At 44.7% G+C, this 27,435-nt stretch overlaps 1 protein-coding gene across 1 annotated transcript in view; it reads left to right on the plus strand.

Annotated features, from left to right (window-relative positions):
• Positions 1 to 8,442: 8,442 nt before the first annotated feature.
• Positions 8,443 to 27,435, plus strand: part of LOC124553214 (poly [ADP-ribose] polymerase tankyrase-like) — a 45,785-nt gene continuing 26,792 nt past the window's right edge. The window contains exons 1-2 of the mRNA XM_047127106.1: positions 8,443 to 9,016; positions 21,885 to 22,004. Coding sequence (XP_046983062.1) covers positions 8,451 to 9,016; positions 21,885 to 22,004 — 686 coding nt within the window. The 5' untranslated portion in view covers positions 8,443 to 8,450. The remainder of the gene's footprint in view (positions 9,017 to 21,884; positions 22,005 to 27,435) is intronic.

Raw genomic sequence — 27,435 nt, forward strand, 5'->3', positions numbered from 1 at the left:
GAGTTTTCTCTCGACTTAAAAGGGATTTATCTAAAGACGTCAGTGAGCCGACAAACAAGACGAACGATAAGCTGATAAGCTAGATGGCCTTGTCGGAATTCCACACTTGTCAAATCAGTCCATAAATTTTCCGTGCGGCATGGTTTGGGAGGAGCAGAGGATCAGTTTCAGAGGAGTGAGGGGTCACGCTGGGAAGAGGAGGTTCCCTGCTTGGACGAACCACTCGGCGGTAGTGGTGAGTGTACAGCAGGAGGGCCAGTCCCCACTGTGGCTGTGTGTGAAGAGCGCGGGCGAGAGAGTGGTGGAGGAAATATGGAGGAGAACATCGTACAGCTAAATCCTAAAAGAGAACATAAACCAAGTCCGCTACAAAAAGAAATACCTCCATGAGATTTTGTTCTAAAAGGTCTACAACTTTGCTTCCGCCGTTTTTCCCCAACAATTGAGGCTTTAATGAAGCAAAATTGGGCCGGCCGCTCTGGTCGAGCGGTTCTAGGCTCTTCACTCCGGAACCGCGCTGCTGCTACGGTCGCAGGTTCGAATCCTGTCTCAGGCATGGATGTGTGAGATATCCTTAGGTTATTTAGGTTTAAGTAGTTTTAAGCCTGGGGGCCTGATGACCTCAGATGTTAAGTCCCATAGTGCTCAGAGCCATTTGAACCACTTCAATCAAATTGGTTCCACATGTATCATTCAAAGTATTTTCCATCGCTGGCCACCACTTTCCCCCACATATCGGGCAGTGTACGAATCCCGCGTCGAAAAAATTGTTCATCTTTTGAAGCGATCCACGAATCGCTCCAATGCGTGACTTCTTCATGAGATGGGAAGTGCTGCTCAGCCAGGCCATGCGCCATTGATCAGGTGCGCATTCAGGGGGAGCAGTGTCTGGAGAATACGGCTGGTCGGGTAGGACTTCGCGTTTTAGCGTTTCCATGTACGTTTTGACCTCTTTTTCAACGTGGGGTCGAGTGTTGTCGTACTGAAAAATCACTTTATCATGCGTCTCGCTGTATTGCGGCCATTTGTCTTTTAATGCTCTGCTCAAACGCATTAACTGCGTTCGATAACGAGCACCTGTGATTGATTCACTTGGTTTTAACACCCCATAGTACACGACTCCGAGCTGGTCCCACCAGATGCAGAGCATGATCTTGGAGCCGTGAATATTCGGTTTGGCCATCGACGTGGAAATATGGCCGGAATATCCCCATGATTTTTTGCGTTTAGAATTATCGTAATGAACCCTTTTTCGTCCCCGGTCTCAATGCGATGCAGAAATCCCTTCCGTTTTTGCCTCTGAAGCCACTGTTGACAACCACACAAACGCCGTTCAACGTTTCTTGGTTTCAGCTAACACGGGACCCAAGTTCCTTCTTTTTCAATCACGCCCATAGCCTTGAGACGTTTTTGAATGGCTTACTCTGTCACTCCCACCAATCGTGCCAATTCTTCTTGAGTTTGACGGGAGTCTTCACTCAGCAATGTCTCCAATTCTGTATCTTCGAAAACGTTCTCTCTTCCACCACTATGCCAGACTAGGACGTTAAAAGCACCGTTCTTGAAGCGTTGAAACCACTCACGACGCATTCTTTCACTAATAGCGTCCTTACCACACGTACTTGAGAGCATTCGATTAGAGTTTATTTTGAAAAAAAAAAAAACAGTAACACATGACGAGAATTAGGCTCGTAAACTGACATTTTCAATTAAGAACAACTTTATGATGCAGACACAAATCGATTAATGTTTGGACGAGGTTATGTTGACCGAGGTCCGAGCTAACTACCTGATGTCTGTGATCTGTTTCTTTCGACCGCTACTTACCGTTGTCGCCACCTATCGTCAAACGGCGGAAGCAAATTTGTACACCTCTTAGTTCACGAAACACCATTTGGGTGATACGCCATTTCCTTACGTCGCGCCGGCCGCTGTGGCCGTGCGGTCCTAGGCGCTTCCGTCCAGAACCGTGCTGCTGCTACGGTCGCAGGTTCGAATCCTGCCTCGGGCATGGATGTGTGTGATGTCCTTAGGGTAGTTAGGTTTAAGTAGTTCTAAGTCTAGGGGACTGATGATCTCAGATGATAAGTCCCATAGTGCTCAGAGCCATTTGAACCATTTTTTCAAATTCTGAAGGTGGCAGGGGTAAAAGACACGGAGCGAGAGGCCATTTACAATTTGTACAGAAACCAGATGGCAGTTATAAGAGTCGAGGGGCATGAAAGGGAAGCAGTGGTTGGGAAGGAACTGAGGCAGGGTTGTAGCCTCTCCTCGATGCTATTCAATCTGTATATCGAGCAAGCAGTAAAGGAAACAAAAGAAAAATTCGGAGTAGGTATTAAAATCCATGGAGAAGAAATAAAAACTTTGAGGTTCGCCGATGACATTGTAATTTTGTGAGCAAAGGACTTGGAAGAGCAGTTGAACGGAATGGACAGTGTCTTTAAAGGAGGATATAAGATGAACATCAACAAAAGCAAAACTAGGATAATGGAATGTAGTCGAATTAAGTCGAGTGATGCTGAGGGAGTTAGATTAGGAAGTGAGACACTTAAAGTAGTAACTGAGTTTTGCGATTTGGGGAGCAAAATAACTGATGATGGTCGAAGTAGAGAAGGTATAAAATGTAAACTGGCAATGGCAAGGAAAGCGTTTCTGAAGAAGAGAAATTTGTTAACGTCGAGTGTAGATTTAAGTGTCAGGAAGTCGTTTCTGAAAGTGTTTGTATGGAGTGTAGCCATGTATGGAAGTGAAACATGGACGATAAATAGTTTGGACAAGAAGAGAATAGAAGCTTTCGAAATGTGGTGCTACAGAAGAATGCTGAAAATTAGATGGCTAGATCACATAACTAATGAGGAGGTATTGAATAGGATTGGGGAGAAGAGAAGCTTGTGGCACAACTTGACAAAAAGAAGGGACCAGTTAGTAGGACATGTTCTGAGGCATCAAGGGATCACAAATTTAGCATTGGAGGGCAGCGTGGAGGGCAAAAATCGTAGAGGGAGACCAAGAGATGAATACACTAAGCAGATTCATAAGGATGTAGGTTGCAGTAAGTACTGGGAGACGAAGAAGCTTGCACAGGATAGAGTAGCATGGAGAGCTGCATCAAACCAGTCTCAGGACTCAAGACCACAACAACAACAACAACAACATTCCCTTATACAGCTTATGATTGCTCCTATTCGCAACTGCCAATACATTTCACAAATGCCATCACTTGAGGAAGACAATTTCGTATTTGGCATTCCTGGATATCTGTATGAGAATCAGACGGTTTCATAAGCTTGATGACACAGCGCACTCGTTAGCTAAGGCTGTGACACCTGATAATAAACACTCGAGATGTGGCTTATCTAATCCTGCCACCTCTGGACTGTCACGCGTGCAGTCATTGCAAGACGCGGTTACGTCACGTGGCCCATCAGCCGTCAGCTACATATATACCTCGGCAGAAGGAATGGCCACACTCTGTCTTGGAAGCCTCCTGTGCTGGTCTCACTGCCTGACGTCACTTCTCCACACACTTGAGGGTGAGTAGAGGCTTTACAGCACCCACCTGTCCACTGTTTCTTTCTGCTCTGGTAGTCGATTATTCGCCTTCAAACGTCAATCTCGATTAAGTGTGTCGGCGGCAGCTGAGGAATTTGCAGCTGAACAGAGTGCAAGACTTTAATACAGGCAACTGTTCTCATCAGAGTGCGGCCTGCGACAGGTTTGCTGTCGTTGCGTCCAAGTTTGCAGCAGTCTTCTAAGTCTGCTTCAGTTTCGACCCTTGTTACGTTACAAAGTTGGCAAAAAAAGAAGTTTTTGCTTAAGCCGAAAGACGCCAGTCACGATACTTTATCGTAAGTCAGGCTGCATAGAGTCGGGATTTAATTTGTATACTCTTTCACTAAATGGTTCTCGTTCAGTGAGTAGCAAATTTATGTCATATTTCGTCATGCAGCAAGCTAAGCACAGTCCAGTTCGACGAAAACCTTCTCGCAGTTACGTAGATATCAAACACTAGGTTTGATACTGTATTCTCTGTTCTAGACACATTATTCAGGCACATATGTATTACAGAAGAGCCCACACAACGCAACTGTGAAAAAATGTAACAGCGAAGTGGTGAGAAAGCTTGTACGTCAGTTTATGTCCTAATAAACATATAAGTGTTTCAGACGTCTACGTGTAATTGTAATTCTAAATGAAAACATCTACATCTACGTGATTACTCCGCTATTCACAATAAAGCGCCTGGAAGAGGGTGCAATGAACCACCTTCGAACTGTCTCTCTGCCGTTCCACTGTCGAACGGCGAGCGGGAAAAACGAACACTTCAATTTTTCTGTGCGAGACTTGATTTCTCTTATTTTATCGTGATGATGATTTCTCCCTATGTAGGTGGGTGCCAACACAAAGTTTTCGCAATCGGAGGAGAAAAGTGGTGGTTGAAATTTCATGAGAAGATCCCGTCGCAACGAAAAACGCCTTTGTATTAATGATTGCCACTACAATTCACGTATCACGTCTGTGGCCCTGTTCTGCGATAACACAAAACCAGCTCCTCTTCTTTGTAGATTTTCGATGTCATCCGTCAGTGCCACCTGATGCGGATCCCACACCGCACAGCAGTACTCCAGAATAGGGCGGACAAGCGTGGTGCAAGCAGTCTCTTTAGTAGACCTGTTGCACCTTCTAAGCCAATGAATCGCAGTCTTTGGTTTGCTCTACCCACAACATTATCTATGAGATCGTTCCAATTTAGGTTATTTGTAATTGTAATTCCAGAGTATTTAGTTGAATGTACAGCCTTCAGATTTGTGTGACTTATCGCGTAATCGAAATTTAGTGGATTTCTTTTAGTACTCATGTGAATAACTACACACTTTTCTTTATTCAGCGTCAGATGCCGCTTTTCTCACCACGCAGATATCCTATCTTAGTCATTTTGCAATTCGTTTTGGTCATCTGATGACCTTAAAAGACGGTAAATGACAGCATCATCTGTAAACATTCTAAGACAGCTACTCACATTGCCTCCTACGTCGTTAATATAGATCAGGAACTATGAGACTTCCTTGGGGAACGCCGGATATTACTTCTGTTTTACTCGACGACTTTCCGTCTATTACTACGCACTGTGACCTTTCTGACAGAAAATCACGAATCCAGTCGCACAACTGAGGCGATACTCCGTAGGCACGCAGTTTAGTTAGAAGACGCTTGTGAGGAACGGTGTCGAAAGCCTTCTGGAAATCTAAAAATACGGAATCAATTTGACACCCCCTGTCAATGGCACTCATTACTTCGTGAGTATAAATAGCTAGTTGTGTTCCGCAAGAATGATATTTCCTGAATCCTTGATGACTATGTGTCAATAAATCGTTTTCTTCGAGGTACTTCATAATGTACGAAAACAGTAGACGTTAATGATACGGGCCTGTAATTCAATGGATTACTATTACTTCCGTTTTTGGGTATTGGTGTGACTTCAACAATTTTCCAGTGTTTAGGTACGATCATAGAAGCGTAATTCAAAAGCCGGCCGAAGTGGCCGTGCGGTTAAAGGCGCTGCAGTCTGGAACCGCAAGACCGCTACGGTCGCAGGTTCGAATCCTGCCTCGGGCATGGATGTTTGTGATGTCCTTAGGTTAGTTAGGTTTAACTAGTTCTAAGTTCTAGGGGACTAATGACCTCAGCAGTTGAGTCCCATAGTGCTCAGAGCCATTTGAACCATTTTTTTTCGTAATTCAAAAGAGGGAGCGGAACATCTTTTACCTTCTCAGTACTGCAACTTTGGCTCCATTAAGGAAATAGTATCTCATTGACATGGAAGTTATAAACCAGTAAAACAGCTGCTATTCACAGACTGTAAGTACATTCTCATGCGCGGAACGTCTATGTCACGGAATCATCTGAAATCTCTACATTAATGTTTCGTGCAAAGAAAGAGCAGTTGCTACTTCCAGTCCAATCAAACATACGTTGAGACATCCAGTCAGTGTGTTCCTTTACCAATTTTTGTGTCATGTAATTTAGCGATCTCATGAATAAGAGAGAAAAACGTTAGAAAATGGAATCACTACTTTCGAATCCTAATAAACGTCTATACGTAATTTTTGACATCTTTTTAGTTCTCCACATAACATGAGCACCCTAGTGCTGCCAATGAATGAAGTGACTCAGATCCTATTTGGTTTAATAGGAATTTTGGAGTGTGAAGGAACCCTGCTTTTGAGTTTTCTGGACTGTTGACAGTACTTGTATCACGGACAATGGGGACGGGCGGTGACCAAGACAAAATATAGCATTCCTGTAAGTTAAATGGAAGACGTATTCTCTTTGAGGGGATCAAAGCTTCACCTAAGCGTCTTTTGCTGTTGTGTTGTTGGAATCTGTCAGATATACGAGAAGGAGTTGCAGTGTGACAGCAGATGATTGTTTGAGGCAATGTTTGCCAATAAGGCTCCCCAGATTGCGGTAGCTGTTGGCAAGTCCACTGTCTGAACCACCTCTTACAAGGCAACATACTAAAATAGCTGTCAAGGGGGCGGGCAAAACAGATTCCAGGCTCAAAATATCATTTTTGTAAACAACAGTGGAGGTCAGTGGGGCCAGTGGTGGAGTGAACTAGCACTATACTTCCTTCTGACCTAGTTAGTATATCTGTTTTGAAACACTTTGTGATTAACCGATAGTGTTCTCCGCAAATAAATTAAGTAAATGATGTCTCCACACATACTGAGTAGATTTAGTGCAGAATACGAGAAGAGAAACTCTTCAGGGCTGTGTTGTTAAAAATTTGTAGCTATTCACCTATGACATCTGCTTTGCACAGGTAAAATGCAGTTTTCGATCAAATTTATCCGGACACTCGGCTGAAAATGACTTACAAGTTCGTGGCGCCTTCCATCGGTAATTCTGGAATTCAGTATGGTGTTGGCCCACCCTTAGCCTTGATGACAGCTCCCACTCTTGCAGGCATACGTTCAGCCAGGTGCTGGAAGGTTTCTTGGGGAATGGCAGCCCATTCTTCATGCAGTACTAAACTGTGGAGAGCTATGGATGTCGGTTGGAGAGGCCTGGCACGAAGTCGACGTTCCAAAACATCCCAAAGGTATTCTGTACGATTCAGGTCAGGACTCTGTGCAGGCCAGTCCACTACAAGGATGTTGTTGACGTGTAACCACTCCGCAACAGGCCGTGCATTATGAACAGGTGCTCGATCGTGTTGAAAGATGCAATCGCCATCCCCAAATTGCTATGCAATCGCCATCCCAAAATTGCTCTTCAAAGCCGGGAGGTTCTAGGCGCTACAGTCTGGAACCGCGCGACTGCTACAGTCGCAGGTTCGAATCCTGCCTCGGGCATGGATGTGTGTGATGTCCTTAGGTTAGGTTTAAGTAGTTCTAAGTTCTAGAGGACTGATGACCTCAGAAGTTAAGTCCCATAGTGCTCAGTCATTTGAACCATTTTTTTTTTTTGCTCTTTAACAGTGAGAAGCAAGAAGGTGCTTAAAATATCAAAGCAGACGTGTAGTGTGATAGTGTCACGCAAAACAGGGATGCAAGCCCCCTCAATAAAAAATGCGACCACACCGTAACACCACCGCCTCCGAATTCCATTGTTGGCACTACACACGCTGGCAGATGACGTTAACTGGGCATTCGCCACACCCACACCCTGACATCGGATCGCCACAACGTGTATCGTGATTCGTCACTCCACACAACGCCTTTCCACTGTTCAATCGTCCAATATTTACTCTCCTTACACCAAGCGAGGCGTCGTTTGGCATTCACCAGCGTGATGTGTGGCTTACGAGCAGCTGCTCGACCATGAAATCCAAGCTTTCTCACCTCCCACCTACTTTCCATAGTACTTGCAGTGGACCCTGATGCAGTTTGGAATTCCTGTGTGATGGTCTGAATACATGCCTGCCTATAACACATTAGGACCCTCTTCAACTGTAGGTGGTTTCTGTCAGTCAGCAGATGAGGTCGGCCTGTAAGCTTTGGTGCTGTACGTGTCCCTTCACGTTTCTACTTCACTATCACATCGGAAACAGTGGACCTAGGGATGTTTAGGAGTGTGGAAATCTCGCGTGCAGACGTATGACACGAGTGACACCCAATCACCAGACAACGTTCGAAGTCGATGAGTTCTGCGGAGCACCCCAGTCTGGTTTCTCAAGATGTCTAATGACTACTGAGGTCGCTAATACCGGGTACCTGGCAGTAGGTGGCAGCACAATGCATCTAACATGAAAACGCATGTTTTTAGGGGTGTCCGGATATTTTTGATCACGTAGTGTACCACGGTGTTGCAGTTGACTTGTTACGAACAGCTTTTACTAGTTTTCGCCGCAAACAAGTCTGCACAAGCATCGTAAAGGTCTTGCGGGTGGTGCAGAAGGGAGAAGGGCTGCTCACCGGCGCTGTGTTTCAGGTTTATCTACAATGGCGGCAGTTAAAGGCGTTCAAGTGGCTGGCGCCGTGGACCTGGGTGCCCTTCTCGACGCGGGGGAAGGTGCCGTCGTCACCCTGGTGGCGGGCGAGACGCAGCTGGTGGTGCACCGCGCTGTCCTGGCCGCCAGGAGCCCCGTGTTCCAGGCAATGTTCCAGCATGACACGCTGGAAGCCAACAGCGGAAGGGTCAGCATTACAGACGTGGAGGGTGAAGTGATGAGGCAGGTGCTGTCCTACATCTACACCCTGCAGACCCCCCAGCTGTCCGGCACGGCACGACACCTGTTGGCTGCAGCCGACAAGTACGGCCTGTCAGCCCTGAAGGATGCCTGTGAGCAGCAGGTGGCGGCTCAGCTGACCACTGAGAACGCAGCGGCCGCAGCTGTGCTGGCAGTGAGACACTCGTGTCCGAAGCTTACAGCGGCCGCCATCGCCTTCATAAAGGCCCACAACTTCCAGGTGTTGGCCACGCAGGGCTGGGCCGACGCCATGTGCAGCCACCCTCAAGAACTGATCGAAGTGAGTCGGCTGCTCGCTGATCCACCAGCGGAAATCAGGTAAGCACCAGACAAGCCATTCCTTTGAGCTTCCCATCTCTACATGATTTTGTTTTTGGTTGCCACGCCTATATAGTCTGCCAGTGAGTTTCCTTTGACGTGTGTGTGTGCTGTAATACACATCATCATTGATGCACATTTACTAACAGCTTACAGTGTTTATACTGAATTTTCATAAGAGCCTCTACGAATCTGCAAAACTGAATTCTGTTTATTAGCAGTCAAGTTATCTAAGAAAACAACATGGAAGATTGAAATTTTTCATGGACTCATAAACTGTTTGGGCTTTTAAGGGGACCCACACCCTGCCTATCTAACCCATGTTAATTTAGGCAAGTATCTGAGCCATTTCTGATAAAAACTATTTGGTGCAGAACATTAATATTTCTACTGTATGTTGCATGATGCTAATAGAGTCAACTATCCTAAAATCTACTTTATCCATTTTATAGTTTTTAAGGAATACTTTTTAAAATTTATTAACAAAAAATAATAAGTTTTTTCTGCAGAAAATATTTTTTTCTGAACTTCATAATGGGGGAATATTAATGATTGTGGTACCAGAGGTGGCTTTTTATGTTATGCAGAGTCTCTGAAAATTTAATTGATTCGTCTATGATAGTTTCTGATATAATGGGGCCTAATTTACCGAAAATTTTAATTTTCAAGAAATTGACTTTAAAGAAAAAACTTCTGAAATATGTTACTCACAGTTAATTAAAAGTGTCCTGCTGCATATGATGGCCCTTCTTTGGCCTCTAGCAGGCCTTCCAGCTTCTTTTTCACCTTCCTGGATGTTTATCTTGCTTTCTTGGCCATATCAGATGCAGACCTGTCTGCGTCGGCTATCCTCATTTTATCGCAATGTTGCAGCCCAGTGATCATACTTTCACCAAGATTAATTCCCAGCTTTTTCAGTACCCAACACTTTCCACTATTACCACAATTGAATGTAATAACAGCATCATGAACTCCAAGTTTCATTGTATGCACACCTACAAATACAGTTTTAGCAAGCTGGTTCCAAATTATGCTGCAGAAACATTCATTTGGGTTCTGTGTCTGCCCGCGCAGACATTTCCTTAGAAGGTCAGCATGAGCCAAATCTCTGAAAATAGGTTTAATTGGTGTAATAACAGCAGCAGGATGAGAATGCTGGCGAGAATAAGATTCTTCAGTTTCCTGAACGCTATAGTATTTGCACCACGAATTTTCTCCTGATGGACACAATCCATCACATGGCTTATCATCAGTAGAGGACTTATGGAAGAATATGCCCCAAACGTCTCTCTTAATTGCCTCCAAATTCTCTTTATTTCTCCTGATTGCCTGCTCATAATGTACCTGCAAGTTTTCTATTTCAGTTTTATATAACCGACCCTTTCCGGTCAGTAATTTTCCATCTTCTAATTTTTTTCCTCTCATATCAACAGTTAGTTTTCTCAGCTTTGTTCTCAAACGTTTTTGAAGATGGCCTACATATTCTATTTTGCTAATAATGGCATATCTATATGGCTTAGAGTTCACCACATTGTTGTATGCCTTGCTGTCACCATCGCCCAAATATTGGTGTACCGTGCGCCTCTTGTTTCTACGGAGCGATGAAATATTTTTTGTACTCCATGAATTTCCATACCACCATTTGTTCCTGTAAAATTAGCCACACAGTTGTGTTCTTAATGTTCATTGACTTTCCAACATTTGCAATATTTAGATATTTTCTCAACATCTAACACTTTACCAGTGTCTACACTCGTGGCAGTCACTACTCCATTCAGAGAAGTATGTCCTCTTTTCTGCCAATTTACATCAACTGCAACTGTAGTACCCATACATCCACCATTTTCTTCCACTGCTTCCCTAGCAGCCATTTTCATGCTTTCCTCACTGACCTCACATACAGCTTTCTCTAATATTGCAGCCAGTTTTTCAAATTTATTTGGTAGTTGATGTAAGTTCATCACTGCACAAAATGTTCTCCCTCCAGCCATGCCCTTGCCAGTGGATCGTAAGGCATAAACTAATCTAGTATTGATTTCATAAGGGCGACTTGCATCTGGTTTTCAAGAACTCATAAATGAAATGACAGCTGAGCATTTAGTGCAAATTAAATCCATAGCAATTGCTAGGCCTTTTCTCCCACTTGCACCCTTACAAATTTTCATACTCTGTGACTCACCACACTGTCTACATTGAACAAATTTAGAAATTACATCTGATAATATTCTCAAATTTATAATAATGTTACTGCACCCCTTGTCACTTACAGCAAATTCGTTGTAACTCTCTTGAAATGGTGAGAGCGTCTTTGATGATGCACTTGTTGAATAATTACAATTAGAAACATCGTTGCCAGGCGACATAACCTCTTGTAAAGAAAGCTTTCTAAACTTGTTTCCTCTAAATTGTCGTTTCTTGAAAATGCCTTTAAGTTTCGTCATCTTCAACAAATACAACAAAACACACGTAAACAGGCAATGCAAAGGTAAGTATAACATCTACTCGCAATCACACATGAACAAAACTAACCCCGTGTTTGAAGGCGTGTTGTTTACAAACAGCAGGAACAAAAGAATACCGACTGTTGCATTCCAAGGATAGCCAACACACTCGGGCATAAAAAAAATCCCTAACATGCAATACGGGATACAAAGATTTAAAATGTTTGCTGAAATGTTGGTGACAGAAAAGTGGGCATGGCACATAGACACATGTGGTAGGAAAATGCTCTTTAAAGGCTTGAAAAACATTTTTTTTCAGCAAAATCATTTTCAGAGTACTTAAATAAAGCCTTAATACATTGAAATATGATGAAAACCGAAAATCAATTTTTTTCGACCTGAACCGTGGTGTGGTCCCCTTAAACAATCCGAGCTCATTTGCATTCATTAGGTATGTTACACTGCTTGTCTACAGCAAATCGATATTTAACTTTTGGCATCAATCCATTGAACCAATGATGTGTTGATGGTGTACTTAGCTTGTGTCATTCTTGCTGTGCACACAAAGATGTTCCGCATTGTACACAAACAGACACAGTGATGTGTGCAGTTTGCAGCTAGGCAGGCGAGAGCTATACCTTCTTCTGAATGATGTATGGATGACAGTGCATTTCTTTAAGAAATGTAGTCTCTAGTAGTTAAGTTGCACTGCTGTTGCTGCTGAAAATAAGATATGTATAAATGATGTTACTCTACAAGAATATGAGGAATAAGTATATCACTCTTTACCGACACTAGGAACATTGTAGTATGCTGCAACACACTTTAAGGAGGCAAGAGATATATCGACATTATTCAACATTTCATACTGCCATGCAGTAAATCATGACTTGGCGAAACTGTTAGATTTACTAAAGCCTCTCAGTGTTATAATATCATCCCCGCAATCCTATCTCACAGTAAGCATTATGTGGCACCTACACTGTGGAGCTGACAGATGTATGGCTGCACACCTCAGCAGCCTGACCTGACAGTGCCAGCTTTCACGAGTCTCTCATGAGATACTGGCACAAGTAGGGAGCCTTGCATTAGTATTGATGATCGCACTGGAGGACACTAAAACTCAACGTCTGACAAGCATAAGACACTCGCCGGTGCCTGGACTCGAGTAACAAACCCGTCTCTAATGACCTCACTGTTGTCAGGACATTAAACACCAATCTCCTACTCCCCATCAAATAACAAAGAACCATTCAAGCGCCTCTGTAACTGGTCACTCCTGAACGTGTGAATGGATTGGTGGTGTCATATGAAGGGCGTATTTCAATAGTGGTACAAGTCCATTTTTGTTCATATTGAGATACAGAGTACTAAAGTTAAATGAGCGCTGAAAAGTCTGCAGTTGAGATACCAGAAATATTCAAGCATATGGCTTCTTGCTAAAGATGAACCTTACTTTCTGTTTGTTGGCTCATTAATTTCAGAAGCATTATAGACAGAAAAGTGGAGGTAATGGACTTGTCCCACTACTGACATAAGCCCTTCATATAGGCTACAGAGGAAGGCTAGTGGATGTAAAACATAAAAATTAGAGCATATACAAGGGCTATGCCGAAAGTTTCTAGCAGAATGTGTGAAAAAAATTTTATTTGCAAAAAAACGTTTACAACTTTTCAAAATACTCTCCATTAGCATGTATACATTTTTCCATTCTCTGAAACCACTTACAAAATGTGTCAGTCCAAGCTTCTTTTGGGATGTCACTTAGTGCGCTCTTGTACACTGACATGGCCTCTTCAGCTGATGATAACCGCTGCCCTCGAATTTTTTGCTTAGTCTTAGGGAACAGAAAGAAGGCACAGGGGGGTCAGGTCAGGTGAATAGAGGGGATGGGGTAACACTCGCACTTTTTCCTTCTCCAGAAAGTCCATCGTTCTGGCAGCACAGATGCATTGTCGTGATGCAACAGAAGGTGCCCACTCTTGGACTTTCGATGCTGTGACTTCCATGTGGCGATGAGTTTTGGAAGACAATCGTTCACGTACCATTCAGCATTGACTGTACGACGTGTGTCCGAGGTCACAGAGGTGAGATGCCCGATCTTTGTGAAAAAAGTTGCCACCATCTTTTTCCCAGAGCTCCGACTTCGTCGAACTTTTGTGGGTGGTTCCTCCCCTGGAAAGCACCACACAGAAGACTGTCTCTTCGTTTCAGGGTCGTAATGGTAGACCCACGTTTCATCACCTGTGACGATATTGTAGGTGTCTTGGGACTTCCCTCCATTGAATTTTTCGAGCATGAAACGACACCAGTCCACTCTCGCCTCCTTTTGGCTTTCTGTTATGAAATGTGGAACCCAACGGGCACATCTCCTAGTAAGGCCTAAGTGACTATGAACGACGGTCTGTGCTGCTGTTGATCCAATATTTAGGGTCCCTTCAATGTCGCAAAATGTAAGGTGTGGATCTTCTTTGATCATTTTCCTCACAGCATCTATGTTTTCAGGAGTCACAGCTGCTGCTGGCCGACCAGGACGAGGTTCATCTTCAATTGACTGCCGACCCCTCGAAAACTCGCGAAACCAATTTCCAACTGTGGTCCTAGAAGGGAAAGCTTCACCAAAAACACACAGCCTAGAAGAATGGCATTCTTCGCCACTTAAACCCTTTTTATAATCGTAAAAAATCAAGGCGTGAAAGTCGCGGCGCGACAGTTCCATCCTGCACCGTCTCTGACTCAGCACTGCCTGTGCTTTCTTACCGCGCTGTAGGGGTATCACCGCTAGCCAGGTTAAATTGGAAATAACGCACAGAAAATGTTGTGGGGATGACTAACCGAAGACTGCGTTTCACTGGCAGGACACTTAGAAAATCTAACAGATCTACTAAGGAAACTGCCCACATTACACTTTTAGAATACTGCTGCGTGGTGTGGGATCCTTATCAGATAGAATTGACGGAACACATGGAAAAAGTTCAAAGAAGTGCAGCACGTTTTGTATTATGGCGAAATAGGGGAGAGATTGTAGTTGAAATGATACAGTATTTAGGGTGCACATCATTAAAACAAAGCCGTTTTTCGTTGCGGCGGGATCTTCTCACGAAATTCAATCACCAACTTTCTCCTCCGAATGTGAAAATATTTTGATGACGCCGACCTACGTAGGGAGAAACAATCACCATGATAAAATTGTGGAAATAGGAGCTCGCACGGAAAGATATAGGTGTTCGTTCTTTCCGCGCACGATACGAGATTGGAATAATAGCCACATAAATGTGATTTGCAGAGTATCCACGTAGATGTAGATGTAGAGCCCTTATGTATTGTTCACATAGGGAGCGTGAGGACAATATGAGAGTAATTACCGCAGGCACAGAGGCATTAAGACAATCATTATTGCCGCACTCCATGCTGAATGGAACAGGGAGAAACCCTAATAAATTGTACAATGAGACGTACCCTCTGCCGTACACGTCACGATAGTTTGCAGAGTATACATGTAGATGCAGATGTAGATTCTGAGCCTTCCCTTCACATTCCTAGCCACCTGAGTCCAACAGTAGCTCAGAATATTTGTTGTACTTAGGTATACTTCCTTGTACAACATGCAAAAAGGGACCATGTACAGTGACTGACAGTCTGTACTGCATTCTGGAGGAGATAGTATCAGATCTCTAACCTTTCTTGTTTGAAGTTATCTATTGCGTTATTAAAGGACATTAAGCGAATTCCACCAAGTTTCCTACTACTCTTGCACAGCATGTGACCGTCCACATCCCATGTATTGGAGTCACTAATAAATCTCCAACCTACTTACTACTGATGAGAAGTGTAGATCCAACAATCCTTTCTTACATACTGTTTCGTAGGTACCTACGTTTCATTCAAGTCTAGTCACTTTCTTTCGAATACATTCAAATAATGTACAGTAGTAGTGGGCTACTTGCCAAACTATAAACAGTCTCTTTGAGATAACATTGCGCAGATAATATGGCACCGGCTAGGCTTCTTTTACTTCTACTTTTAGCCTCTGTTGCACTTTTCTCAATCTCAGCCTCTCTAGTTCAACGTAATTTGGAAGCAGAAGACATTAACTAAGATTTCCACTGCGCCGGGGCTCAAACCTATCTCTTCTTGCTTATTAGGCACAAATGCTAACAATTACGCTACCGCAGCACTAGGTACCATACTGGTTAGCAGTTCTTCCTAATAAGCAAGAAGTCGCGCGTTCGAGTCCCGGCTGCGGCACAAATTTTAATTCACCTCGTCTGCTTCTATCATTATCGCAGATAAAGAGGAGACTTAAAATGTCTCAGGAGAACTTTAAATATAAGTAATTTACTATGAAAATTAATGTGTGAAAGTGAAATATATCTCCACTGCTGCCTTTGAATAAATCGTAATAGTGAAACGTTACACATAGATGTAGTTCCATATGCTTCAAAGTAACCTTTGGAAACGCTCTTTATAATTTTTGTACAATACTTATTTTAATTCCTAACCTTTACCTTCTTCATCCACTTGGGATGCACACACTACCGCCTGGTAGTTCTGCATCTGCTCATGATAACATCAACATACCATAAAACTTCTCATGCACCTCTCCTGCATTTCCATCTCAAGCTTCTGTACTAAATTAATACCCCCACAACAACACGTTATGTTGCCATAAATCTCTCTCTCTCTCTCTCTCTCTCTCTCACACACACACACACACACACACACACACACACACACACACACACACACACACACACCAATGATTATTATTCAGCTTCCAGACATTAGGTAGCATGCTATCTCCTCACAGGCAGAATACATAGCTAGCTGACTTTAATTATTACATTTATAGAATAAAGTTTTCTTGAGTCTTCATAGAAATGAACTTAGTCATTTTCTTATGTAGACTCTTTGTCATAATTTCCACTAACATCGACTGCTCCATTCAACAGCTGCTTTTCCATTCCAAATCTCGTAAGTACGAATACCGACTACACCAGAGTACCCCACTAAATAAAATTTTTAATTTTGCTGAAATGACAACGTTTGATCAAATTCCACGTTTTAGCACATTTTTTCATTGATTCTCTTTACTGATCTTCCTCACACACTAACCAACACTGCAATCAGACAATGCGTAATGTTCGCCTATTGAGTTAGTGCTTCTTGCCCTTATGTATAAACTCTATTTATTGAATAATATTTAAATTTCTGTCTTAATAGTTTTATGACAGTCAAATATCGTATTGCCTTAGCTCCATTCTGTCGTGAATCCTCACCTTTTTGCACGGCACCTTCTCCGAATTACCTTTCCTGCCATGTTCAAAACTTGTTGTCCTCCTGTGTACTGTCTGTGCTTCGTATAGCCCTGTCCGTGACCCATGAGCAACGAACACTTTGAACGCAATTTCATGATCATATGTTTAGATTTTTTTGAGTCATCAATCTTCTGACTGGTTTGATCCTGCCCGCCACGAACTCATCTCCCATGCCAACCTATTCATCTCAGAGAAGCAGCCGCGACCTATGGCCTCAATTATTTGCTGGATGTATTTCAATATCTGCCTCCATCTACATTTTTGGCCCTCTACAGTTCCCTCTAGTACCATGGAACACATTCCATGACGTCTTAACAGATGTCGTATCATCCTATATTTTCTTCTTGTCAGTGTTTTCCAGATATTCCATTCCTCTCCAATTCTGCACAGAGCCTTCTCATTCCTTACCTTATCTATCCACCTAATTTTCAACATTCGTCTGTAGCACCACATCTCAAATGCTTCGATTCTCTTCTGTTGGTTTTCCCACAGTCCATGTTTCACTGCCATACAATGCTGTGATTTAAACGTATATTCTCAGAAACATTTTCATCAAATTGAAGCCTATGTTTGATACTAATAGACCTCTTGGCCAGGAATGCTCTTTTTACTAGTTTGTTTTTGTTGTTCTGCTTGCTCCTTCCTTCATTGGTTATTTTGCTGCCTAAGTAGTAGAATTCTTTAACTTCATCTACTTCGTGATCATCAATCCTTATGTTAAGTTTCTCGGTGTTCTCATTTCTGACACTGCCATTACTTTCGTCTTTCTTCGATTTACTCCCAGTCCGTTTTCTCTAACCATTAGACTGTTCACACCATTTAGCAGATCATCTAATTCTTCTTCACTTTCACTCAGAATAACAATGTCATCAGCGAATCATATCATTGACATCCTTTCACCCGGATTTTCAATTCCACCCCTGAATGTTTCTTTTATTTCCATCATTACTTCTTCGAAGTACAGTTTGAACATTATCGGCGAAAGACTATATCCTCTTTTTAATCCGATCACTTATTTCTTGGTTGTATACTCTTATTATAACCTTTTGGTTCTTGTACGAATTGTATATTACATGTCTCTTTCGATAGCTTAGCCCTGTTTTTCTCAGAATTTTGAACATCTTGCACCATTTACATTGTCGACCGCCTTTTTCAAGTCATAAAATTCTATGAATGTGTCTTGATTTTTCTTTAGTCCCGCTTCCATTATCAACCCCGATGCCAGAATTGCCTCTCTGGGGCCTTTACCATCCTAAAGCCAAACTAAGAGTCATCTTACGCATCCTCAATTTTATTTTCCATTGTTATGTATCTGAATCTTGTAAGTAACATTGATGAATGAGATTTTAAGCTGACTGTGCCATAATTCCCGCACTTATCAGCTCTTGCAGTTTTCGGAACTGTGATGATATTTTTTTCGAAAGTCAGATGGCATGTCGTCAGACTCATACATTCTAGACACCAACGTGAAACGTCGTTTGATGCTACTTTCCCAATGATTTTAGAATTTCTGATGGAATGTTATCTATTTTTTGTGCCTTATTTGATCTTAAGTCCTCCAAAGCTCTCTTAAATTCTGATTCTCATATTGGATCCCCCATCTCTTCTAAATCGACTCCTGTTTCTTCTTCTATCACATCAGACAAATCTTCCCCCTGATACAGGCCTTCAATGTGTTCTGTTTTTTACACATATCCGTTCTCTCCTCTGCGTTGCACTCTCAAAGGTACCACCTTTGCTTTCAGTTTCACGGAAGACTGTTTTCACTTTCCTATATGCTGAGTCAGTTCTTCCAACAATCATTTCTTTTTCGATTTCTTCACATTTTTCATGAAGCCATTTCCTCTTAGCTTCCCTGCACTTCCTGTTTATTCCATTCCTCAGCGACTTGTATTTCTGTATCACTGAATTTCCATAAACAATATTCACTTCCTTATTTCGTCAGTCAACTGAAGTATTTCTTCTGTTACCCATGGTTTCTTCCCAGTTCCCTTCGTTGTATCTATATTTTTCTTTCCAACTTCTGTGATTGCCCTTTTTATACATGTCCATTCCTCTTCAACTGTACTGGCTACTGAACTATTCCTTACTGCTGTATCTATAGCCCGAGAGAACTTCAGGCGTATCTCGTCATTCCTTAGTACTTCCCTATCCCATTTCTTTCATATTGATTCTTCCTGACTAATCACTCAAACTTCCGCCTACTCTTCACTACATTGTGATTTGAGTCTATACCAGATCCTGGGTAAGCCTTATAATCCAGTATCTGATTTTGGAACCTCTTTCTGACCATGATGTATTCTAACTGAAATATTCCAGTATCATTCGGCCTTCTCCAAATATACCTTCTCCTCTTGTGATTCTTGAACAGAATATTCGCTATTACTAGATGAAACACAACTCACTTAGTCTTTCTCCTTCTCATTCCTTGTCCCAAGCCCACATTCTCCTGTAAAACTTTCTTCTACTCCTTCCCTAGAACTGCATTCCAATTATCCTTGACTATTAGACTTTCATCTCCCTTTATGTACCGTATTATCTTTCCAATATCCTCATATATACTCTATAGCTCTTGAGGATGTGACATCTGCATGTATATTTGAACTATGGTTGTCGGTGTTGGTTTGCTGTCGATTCTGATAAGAATAGACCTATCACTGGACTGTTCTCAGGAAACACTCTCTGCCCCACCATCGTATTCATAACAAATCCTAGTCCCATTTTACCATTTGCGGTGCTGTTGATATTACCCTATATTGATCTGATCAGAAATCCTTGTCCTTTCCATTTCACTTCACTGATCCCTACTGTACCTAGCTCAAGCCTTTGCATTTCCCTCTTCAGATTTTCAAGCTTCCCTACCACTTTAAAGCTTCTGAGATTCCACCCCCTCACTCGTAGAACGTTTCCATCCGTTGGTTATTCATGTCTTTTCTCATGATCAGCTTCCCGTTGGCAGTCCCCTCCAGAAGATCCAAATGGGGGACTTTTCTGGAATCTCCTGCCAGTGGAGAGATCATCATGAAAATTTTTCAGTTACAGGCCACATGTCCTGTGGATACACATTGTGTGTCCTTACTGAAGAGATTTCCGTTGCCGTCTCCATCCTCAGACCGTTGATCATTGCTGATTCTTCCTCCTTTAGGGACAGTTTCCCACCTTAACCTCTATTTGCTTCTCTGTCCCCTTTTATAAGGCCGCTGGCAGAGTGAGGGTTACTTTTTATGCCAGAAGTCGTTGGCCGTCAATGCTGATTATTAATCCAAATTTAAAGACAGGCGGGTTTCGAACGCAGGACCGAGGACATTTTGATTGTTAATCAAAGGCGCTAAACCTAGACCACGTAGTGCTGTTTATATTATGTACATTCAAATACGTGGGACAGCCTGATTACTGCACTGCTAACTCCTGATTGATCATTGGCTGAAGTGACATATTTGACCTTTCCTGCCTAATAACTCTGCTCTCATTCCAGCAACTACTTTGTCCTTATATTTGTTTTTAGTTTGCGCTTCATTTGGAACAATTTCTTATTTATCATACTAAGCTATGGCTGTAGAAACTGATTAGTCTTTTTGGAGCCCCAAGTGGTTCATGTTGAGTGACTGACTACCTTTGTTGGTGGAGTGTGCTCTGTCATACACTAGTGGCTATTAAAATTGCTACACCAAGAAGAAATGCCGATGATAAACAGGTATTCGTTGGACAAATATATTATACTAGAACTGACATGTGATTACATTTTCATGCAATTTTGGTGCATAGATCGTGAGAAATCAGTACCCAGAACAACCAACTCTGGCTGTAATAACGGTCTTGATACGTCTGGACATTAAGTCAAACAGAGTTTGGATGGCGTGTACAGGTACAGCTGCCCATGCAGCTTCACACAAGATACCACAGTTCATCAAGAGTAGTGACTGGCGTATTGTGACGAGCCAGTTGCTCGGCCACCATTGACCAGACGTTTTCAATTGTTCAATTCGTGAGAGATCTGGAGAATGTAATGGATCTGCAACATGCGGTCGTGCATTATCCTGCTGAAATAAAGGGTTTCGCAGGGATCGAATGAAGGGTAGAGCGACGGGTCGTAACACATCTGAAATGTAACGTCCACTGTTCAAAGTGCCGTCAATGCGAACAAGACGTGACCGAGACGTGTAACCAATGGCACCCCATACCATCACGCCGGGTGATACGCCAGTATGGCAATGACTAATACATGCATCCAATGTGCGTTCACCGCGATGTCGTCAAACACGGATGCGACCATCATTATGCTGTAAACAGAACCTGGATTCAACCGAAAAAAATGACGTTTTGCCATTCGTGCACCCAGGTTCGTCGTTGAGTACACCATCACATGCGCCCCTGTCTGTGATGCAGCGTCAAGGGTAACCACAGCCATGGTCTCCGAGCTGATAGTCCATGCTGCTGCAAACGTCGTCGAACTGTTCGTGCAGATGGTTGTTCTCTTGCAAACGTCCCCATCTTATGACACAGGGATCGAGACGTGGCTGCACGATCCGTTACAGCCATGCGGATAAGATGCCTGTCATCTCGACTGCTAGTGATACGAGGCCGCTGGGTTCCAGCACGGCGTTCCGTATTACCCTCCTGAACTCACCGATCCCATATTCTGCTAGCAGTCATTGGATCTCGACCAATGCGAGCAGCAATGTCGCGATACGATAAACCGCAATAGCGATAGGCTACAATGTGACCTTTATCCAAGTCGGAAACGTGATAGTACGCATTTCTCCTCCTTACACGAGGCATCACAACAACGTTTAACCAGACAACGCCGGTCAACTGCTGTTTGTAAATAAGAAATCGGTTGGAAACGTTCCTCATGTCCGCAGGTTGTAGGTGTCGCCACCGGCACCAACATTGTGTGAATGCTCTGAAAAACTAATCATTTGCATATCACGGCATCTTCTTCCTGTCGGTTAAATTTCGCGTCTGTAGCACGTCATCTTCGTGGTGTAGCAGTTTTAATGACCAATAGTGTATGTATGTAGACAACTGCTCATCAGTATTACTTGTGGTATGCTGCCCTCTGGCCACCATGAGAACACGCCCGCCTACACTGCCCCTCTCTCTTTGCAGCACACCAGCGACTACAGAGGAGGGGCCCGCCACCAGTGCTCAGACACCTGCCACAGCTGCACCAGTCACGTCTTCCCAGCACACCCCTCCACCTGACGACGCCGCTGTGTCTCGCTTACGGTGAGTTGCACCAATGTACACTCCTGGAAATTGAAATAAGAACACCGTGAATTCATTGTCCCAGGAAGGGGAAACTTTATTGACACATTCCTGGGGTCAGATACATCACATGATCACACTGACAGAACCACAGGTACATAGACACAGGCAACAGAGCATGCACAATGTCGGCACTAGTACAGTGTATATCCACCTTTCGCAGCAATGCAGGCTGCTATTCTCCCATGGAGACGATCGTAGAGATGCTGGATGTAGTCCAGTGGAACGGCTTGCCATGCCATTTCCACCTGGCGCCTCAGTTGGACCAGCGTTCGTGCTGGACGTGCAGACCGCGTGAGACGACGCTTCATCCAGTCCCAAACATGCTCAATGGGGGACAGATCCGGAGATCTTGCTGGCCAGGGTAGTTGACTTACACCTTCTAGAGCACGTTGGGTGGCACGGGATACATGCGGACGTACATTGTCCTGTTGGAACAGCAAGTTCCCTTGCCGGTCTAGGAATGGTAGAACGATGGGATCGATGACGGTTTGGATGTACCGTGCACTATTCAGTGTCCCCTCGACGATCACCAGTGATGTACGGCCAGTGTAGGAGATCGCTCCCCACACCATGATGCCGGATGTTGGCCCTGTGTGCCTCGGTCGTATGCAGTCCTGATTGTGGCGCTCACCTGCACGGCGCCAAACACGCATACGACCATCATTGGCACCAAGGCAGAAGCGACTCTCATCGCTGAAGACGACACGTCTCCATTCGTCCCTCCATTCACGCCTGTCGCGACACCACTGGAGGCGGGCTGCACGATGTTGGGGCGTGAGCGGAAGACGGCCTAACGGTGTGCGGGACCGTAGCCCAGCTTCATGGAGACGGTTGCGAATGGTCCTCGCCGATACCCCAGGAGCAACAGTGTCCCTAATTTGCTGGGAAGTGGCGGTGCGGTCCCCTACGGCACTGCGTAGGATCCTACAGTCTTGGCGTGCATCCGTGCGTCGCTGCGGTCCGGTCCCAGGTCGACGGGCACGTGCACCTTCCGCCGACCACTGGCGACGACATCGATGTACTGTGGAGACCTCACGCCCCACGTGTTGAGCAATTCGGCGGTACGTCCACCCGGCCTCCCGCATGCCCACTATACGCCCTCGCTCAAAGTTCGTCAACTGCACATACGGTTCACGTCCACGCTGTCGCGGCATGCTACCAGTGTTAAAGACTGCGATGGAGCTCCGTATGCCACGGCAAACTGGCTGACACTGACGGCGGCGGTGCACAAATGCTGCGCAGCTAGCGCCATTCGACGGCTAACACCGCGGTTCCTGGTGTGTCCGCTGTGCCGTGCGTGTGATCATTGCTTGTACAGCCCTCTCGCAGTGTCCGGAGCAAGTATGGTGGGTCTGACACACCGGTGTCAATGTGTTCTTTTTTCCATTTCCAGGAGTGTATGTGCACAACTGGTGCGTTAACGAATACTTACGGTAAAAAACTAATTCAACTTTCTCTCAATTTTTCCACAAAAGACGTAACGTTTCTCACGAAAAATTACTGCTTTTTTGTAGTTTTTAAGTTATAATGTGGAAAAAACTAAAATCGGAGAAGGTGGATCCAGTGAGAATTATATTCAGTTCTTAATCACTCAGTCGCACTTGTATGGGAAATATACGGGGTGTTACAAAACGGTACGGCCAAACTTTCAGTAAACATTCCTCACACACAAACAAAGAAAATATGTTACGTGGACATGTGTCCGGAAACGCTTACTTTCCATGTTAGAGCTCATTTTATTACTTCTCTTCAAATCACATTAATCATGGAATGGAAACACACAGCAACAGAACGTACCAGCGTGACTTCAACCACTTTGTTACAGGAAATGTTCAAAATGTCCTCCGTTAGCAAGGATACATGCATTCACCCTCCGTCGCATGGAATCCCTGATGCGCTGATGCAGCCCTGGAGAATGGCGTATTGTATCACGGCCGTCCACAATACGAGCACGAAGAGTCTCTACATTTGGTACCGGGGTTGCGTAGACAAGAGCTTTCAAATGCCCCCATAAGTGAAAGTCAAGAGGGTTGAGGTCAGGAGAGCGTGGAGGCCATTGAATTGTTCTGCCTCTACCAATCCGTCGGTAACCGAATCTGTTGTTGAGCAAGCGTACTAACTCTTCGACTGAAATGTACAGGAGCCTTGTCGTGCATGAACCACATGTTGTGTCGTACTTGTAAAGGCACATGTTCTAGCAGCACAGGTAGAGCATCACGTATGAAATCATGGCGGTGAATCGAGGAAGTACAGTACATACTGACGAAACTAAAATGAGCTCTAACATGGAAATTAAGCCTTTCCGGACACATGTCCGCATAACATCTTTTCTTTATTTGTGTGTGGGGAATGTTTCCTGAAAGTTTGGCCGTACCTTTTTGTAGCACCCTGTATTATACAGGACCGTATCCTTTCCCAAAGCTTTTTCATTCATATGTCTAATACAGTTTCTCCTTTAGTTCATGGTTATGTATTTTAGAAAATTGTCTTTAGAAAATGGGTATGGAATAATGGGTTTGTTACACTGTTATTCAACACATCTCATAAGTTATACAAATGAAGAATTGTGGAATGTAGGAATAACATCACTGGGGAAGTGTAGTGACTGGAGGACTGTTGGTTGTCTTAGTACAAGGAATGCGTATGAGAAGCTCTGGTGGCTGAGTTCGAAAATCATGGATGAAAGGACGAAAAATGAAACGAAATAATTATACGGTGTTGACGGTCGAAAGTCCGCAGTTGCGGAAATTCGGCCAGAGAGTTGCAAGTCTCTTCAGTCGACACCACACCGGGCAACTTTCACGTCAATGATGAGGCGCCTTGCCACGGTTCTTGCGGCTCACCCCATTGGAGGTTCGAATCCTCCCTTGGGCATGCGTGTCCTTAGCGCAGGCTGGTTTAAGTTACACTCCTGGAAATTGAAATAAGAACACCGTGAATTCATTGTCCCAGGAAGGGGAAACTTTATTGACACATTCCTGGGGTCAGATACATCACATGATCACACTGACAGAACCACAGGCACATAGACACAGGCAACAGAGCATGCACAATGTCGGCACTAGTACAGTGTATATCCACCTTTCGCAGCAATGCAGGCTGCTATTCTCCCATGGAGACGATCGTAGAGATGCTGGATGTAGTCCTGTGGAACGGCTTGCCATGCCATTTCCACCTGGCGCCTCAGTTGGACCAGCGTTCGTGCTGGACGTGCAGACCGCGTGAGACGACGCTTCATCCAGTCCCAAACATGCTCAATGGGGGACAGATCCGGAGATCTTGCTGGCCAGGGTAGTTGACGTACACCTTCTAGAGCACGTTGGGTGGCACGGAATACATGCGGACGTGCATTGTCCTGTTGGAACAGCAAGTTCCCTTGCCGGCCTAGGAATGGTAGAACGATGGGTTCGATGGCGGTTTGGATGTACCGTGCACTATTCAGTGTCCCCTCGACGATCACCAGTGGTGTACGGCCAGTGTAGGAGATTGCTCCCCACACCATGATGCCAGGTGTTGGCCCTGTGTGCCTCGGTCGTATGCAGTCCTGATTGTGGCGCTCACCTGCACGGCGCCAAACACGCATACGACCATCATTGGCACCAAGGCAGAAGCGACTCTCATCGCTGAAGACGACACATCTCCATTCGTCCCTCCATTCACGCCTGTCGCGACACCACTGGAGGCGGGCTGCACGATGTTGGGGCGTGAGCGGAAGACGGCCTAACGGTGTGCAGGACCGTAGCCCAGCTTCATGGAGACGGTTGCGAATGGTCCTCGCCGATACCCCAGGAGCAACAGTGTCCCTGATTTGCTGGGAAGTGGCGGTGCGGTCCCCTACGGCACTGCGTAGGATCCTACGGTCTTGGCGTGCATCCGTGCGTCGCTGCGGTCCGGTCCCAGGTCGACGGGCACGTGCACCTTCCGCCGACCACTGGCGACAACATCGATGTACTGTGGAGACCTCACGCCCCACGTGTTGAGCAATTCGGCGGTACGTCCACCCAGCCTCCCGCATGCCCACTATACGCCCTCGTTCAAAGTCCGTCAACTGCACATACGGTTCACGTCCACGCTGTCGCGGCATGCTGCCAGTGTTAAAGACTGCGATGGAGCTCCTTATGCCACGGCAAACTGGCTGACACTGACGGCGACGGCGCACAAATGCTGCGCAGCTAGCGCCATTCGACGGCCAACACCGCGGTTCCTGGTGTGTCCGTTGTGCCGTGCGTGTGATCATTGCTTGTACAGCCCTCTCGCAGTGTCCGGAGCAAGTATGGTGGGTCTGACACACCGGTGTCAATGTGTTCTTTTTTCCATTTCCAGGAGTGTAGATTAAGTAGTGTTTAGGCCTAGGGAGCGATGACCTCAGCAGTTTCGTCCCATTGGAACTTAGCCCAAAAATCACAATGAAGAGGGCAACACAACACCTAGTCCCCGAGCAGAGAAAATCTGTGACCTGCCCGGGAATTGAACCCGGACCTGCTGCGTGGCAGTCATACTCGTGCTCATAAGAAGCAGGGAATCCAGCAAATCCTGTTGTGGACATGATTGAGTGGAGACTGAATTTCAGGCTTCAGCAACTCTAAGTGAGCCCCTGCAGTGGATCGAGCTTCGTTGGCGCGCGAGCGTCATGTATATTGGGCATCATGTGGCGTTTCTTGTGTAAATGCATCCTGAAGTTCACTTTTATTTTTGGAAATCAGAGACTGGTGATAGGAGAGGCAGAGACTTCCTCACCAATTCAGACTTTGTACCAGACCAGCATTCGAAAGCAGGACCTTTGCCTTCCAGAGACGATTGCTCTAACAACCAAGCTATGCAACGACGACTCACGAGCCGCCTCACAGCTTTACTTCCGTCAGTAACTCATCTCATACCTCCCAACCTTCACAGAAATTCTCCTGCGTAGCTTGAAAGACTAGCACTCTTGGAAGAAAGGATATTGCGTGCACATGGATTAGCCAAAGCCTGGGGGACGTCTTCATTTTGGAAACATCCCGTAGGCTGTGGCTGAGCCATGTCTCTGCAGTAACTGTTCTTCCAGGAGTGCTAATCCTGCTACTTATGCAGGAAAAGTTCTGTGAAGTTTCAAAGATAGGAAATGAGGTACTGACGAAAGTAGAGCTGTGAGGAGGGGGCGTGAGTTGCGCTTGTGTAGCTCAGCCTGTAGAGAACTCGTCTGTGGAAGACAAAGGTCCTGGTTTCGAATGCTGGTCTGGTACACAGTTTTAATCTGCCAGCTTCTTGCATATACGCGCACAATGTGCTGCAGAGTGAAAAATTCATTCACCGATATCGATCAGATAGTGAATTGCTATGTTTCCCACATGACTTCTTTATTAAGTCAATACATTTCGAAGTCAAATGCTGTGCAATTTGTACCCGATCA

The sequence above is a fragment of the Schistocerca americana genome, chromosome 11 (assembly GCF_021461395.2).
Source record: "Schistocerca americana isolate TAMUIC-IGC-003095 chromosome 11, iqSchAmer2.1, whole genome shotgun sequence".
NCBI classification, from domain to species: Eukaryota; Metazoa; Arthropoda; class Insecta; order Orthoptera; family Acrididae; genus Schistocerca; species Schistocerca americana.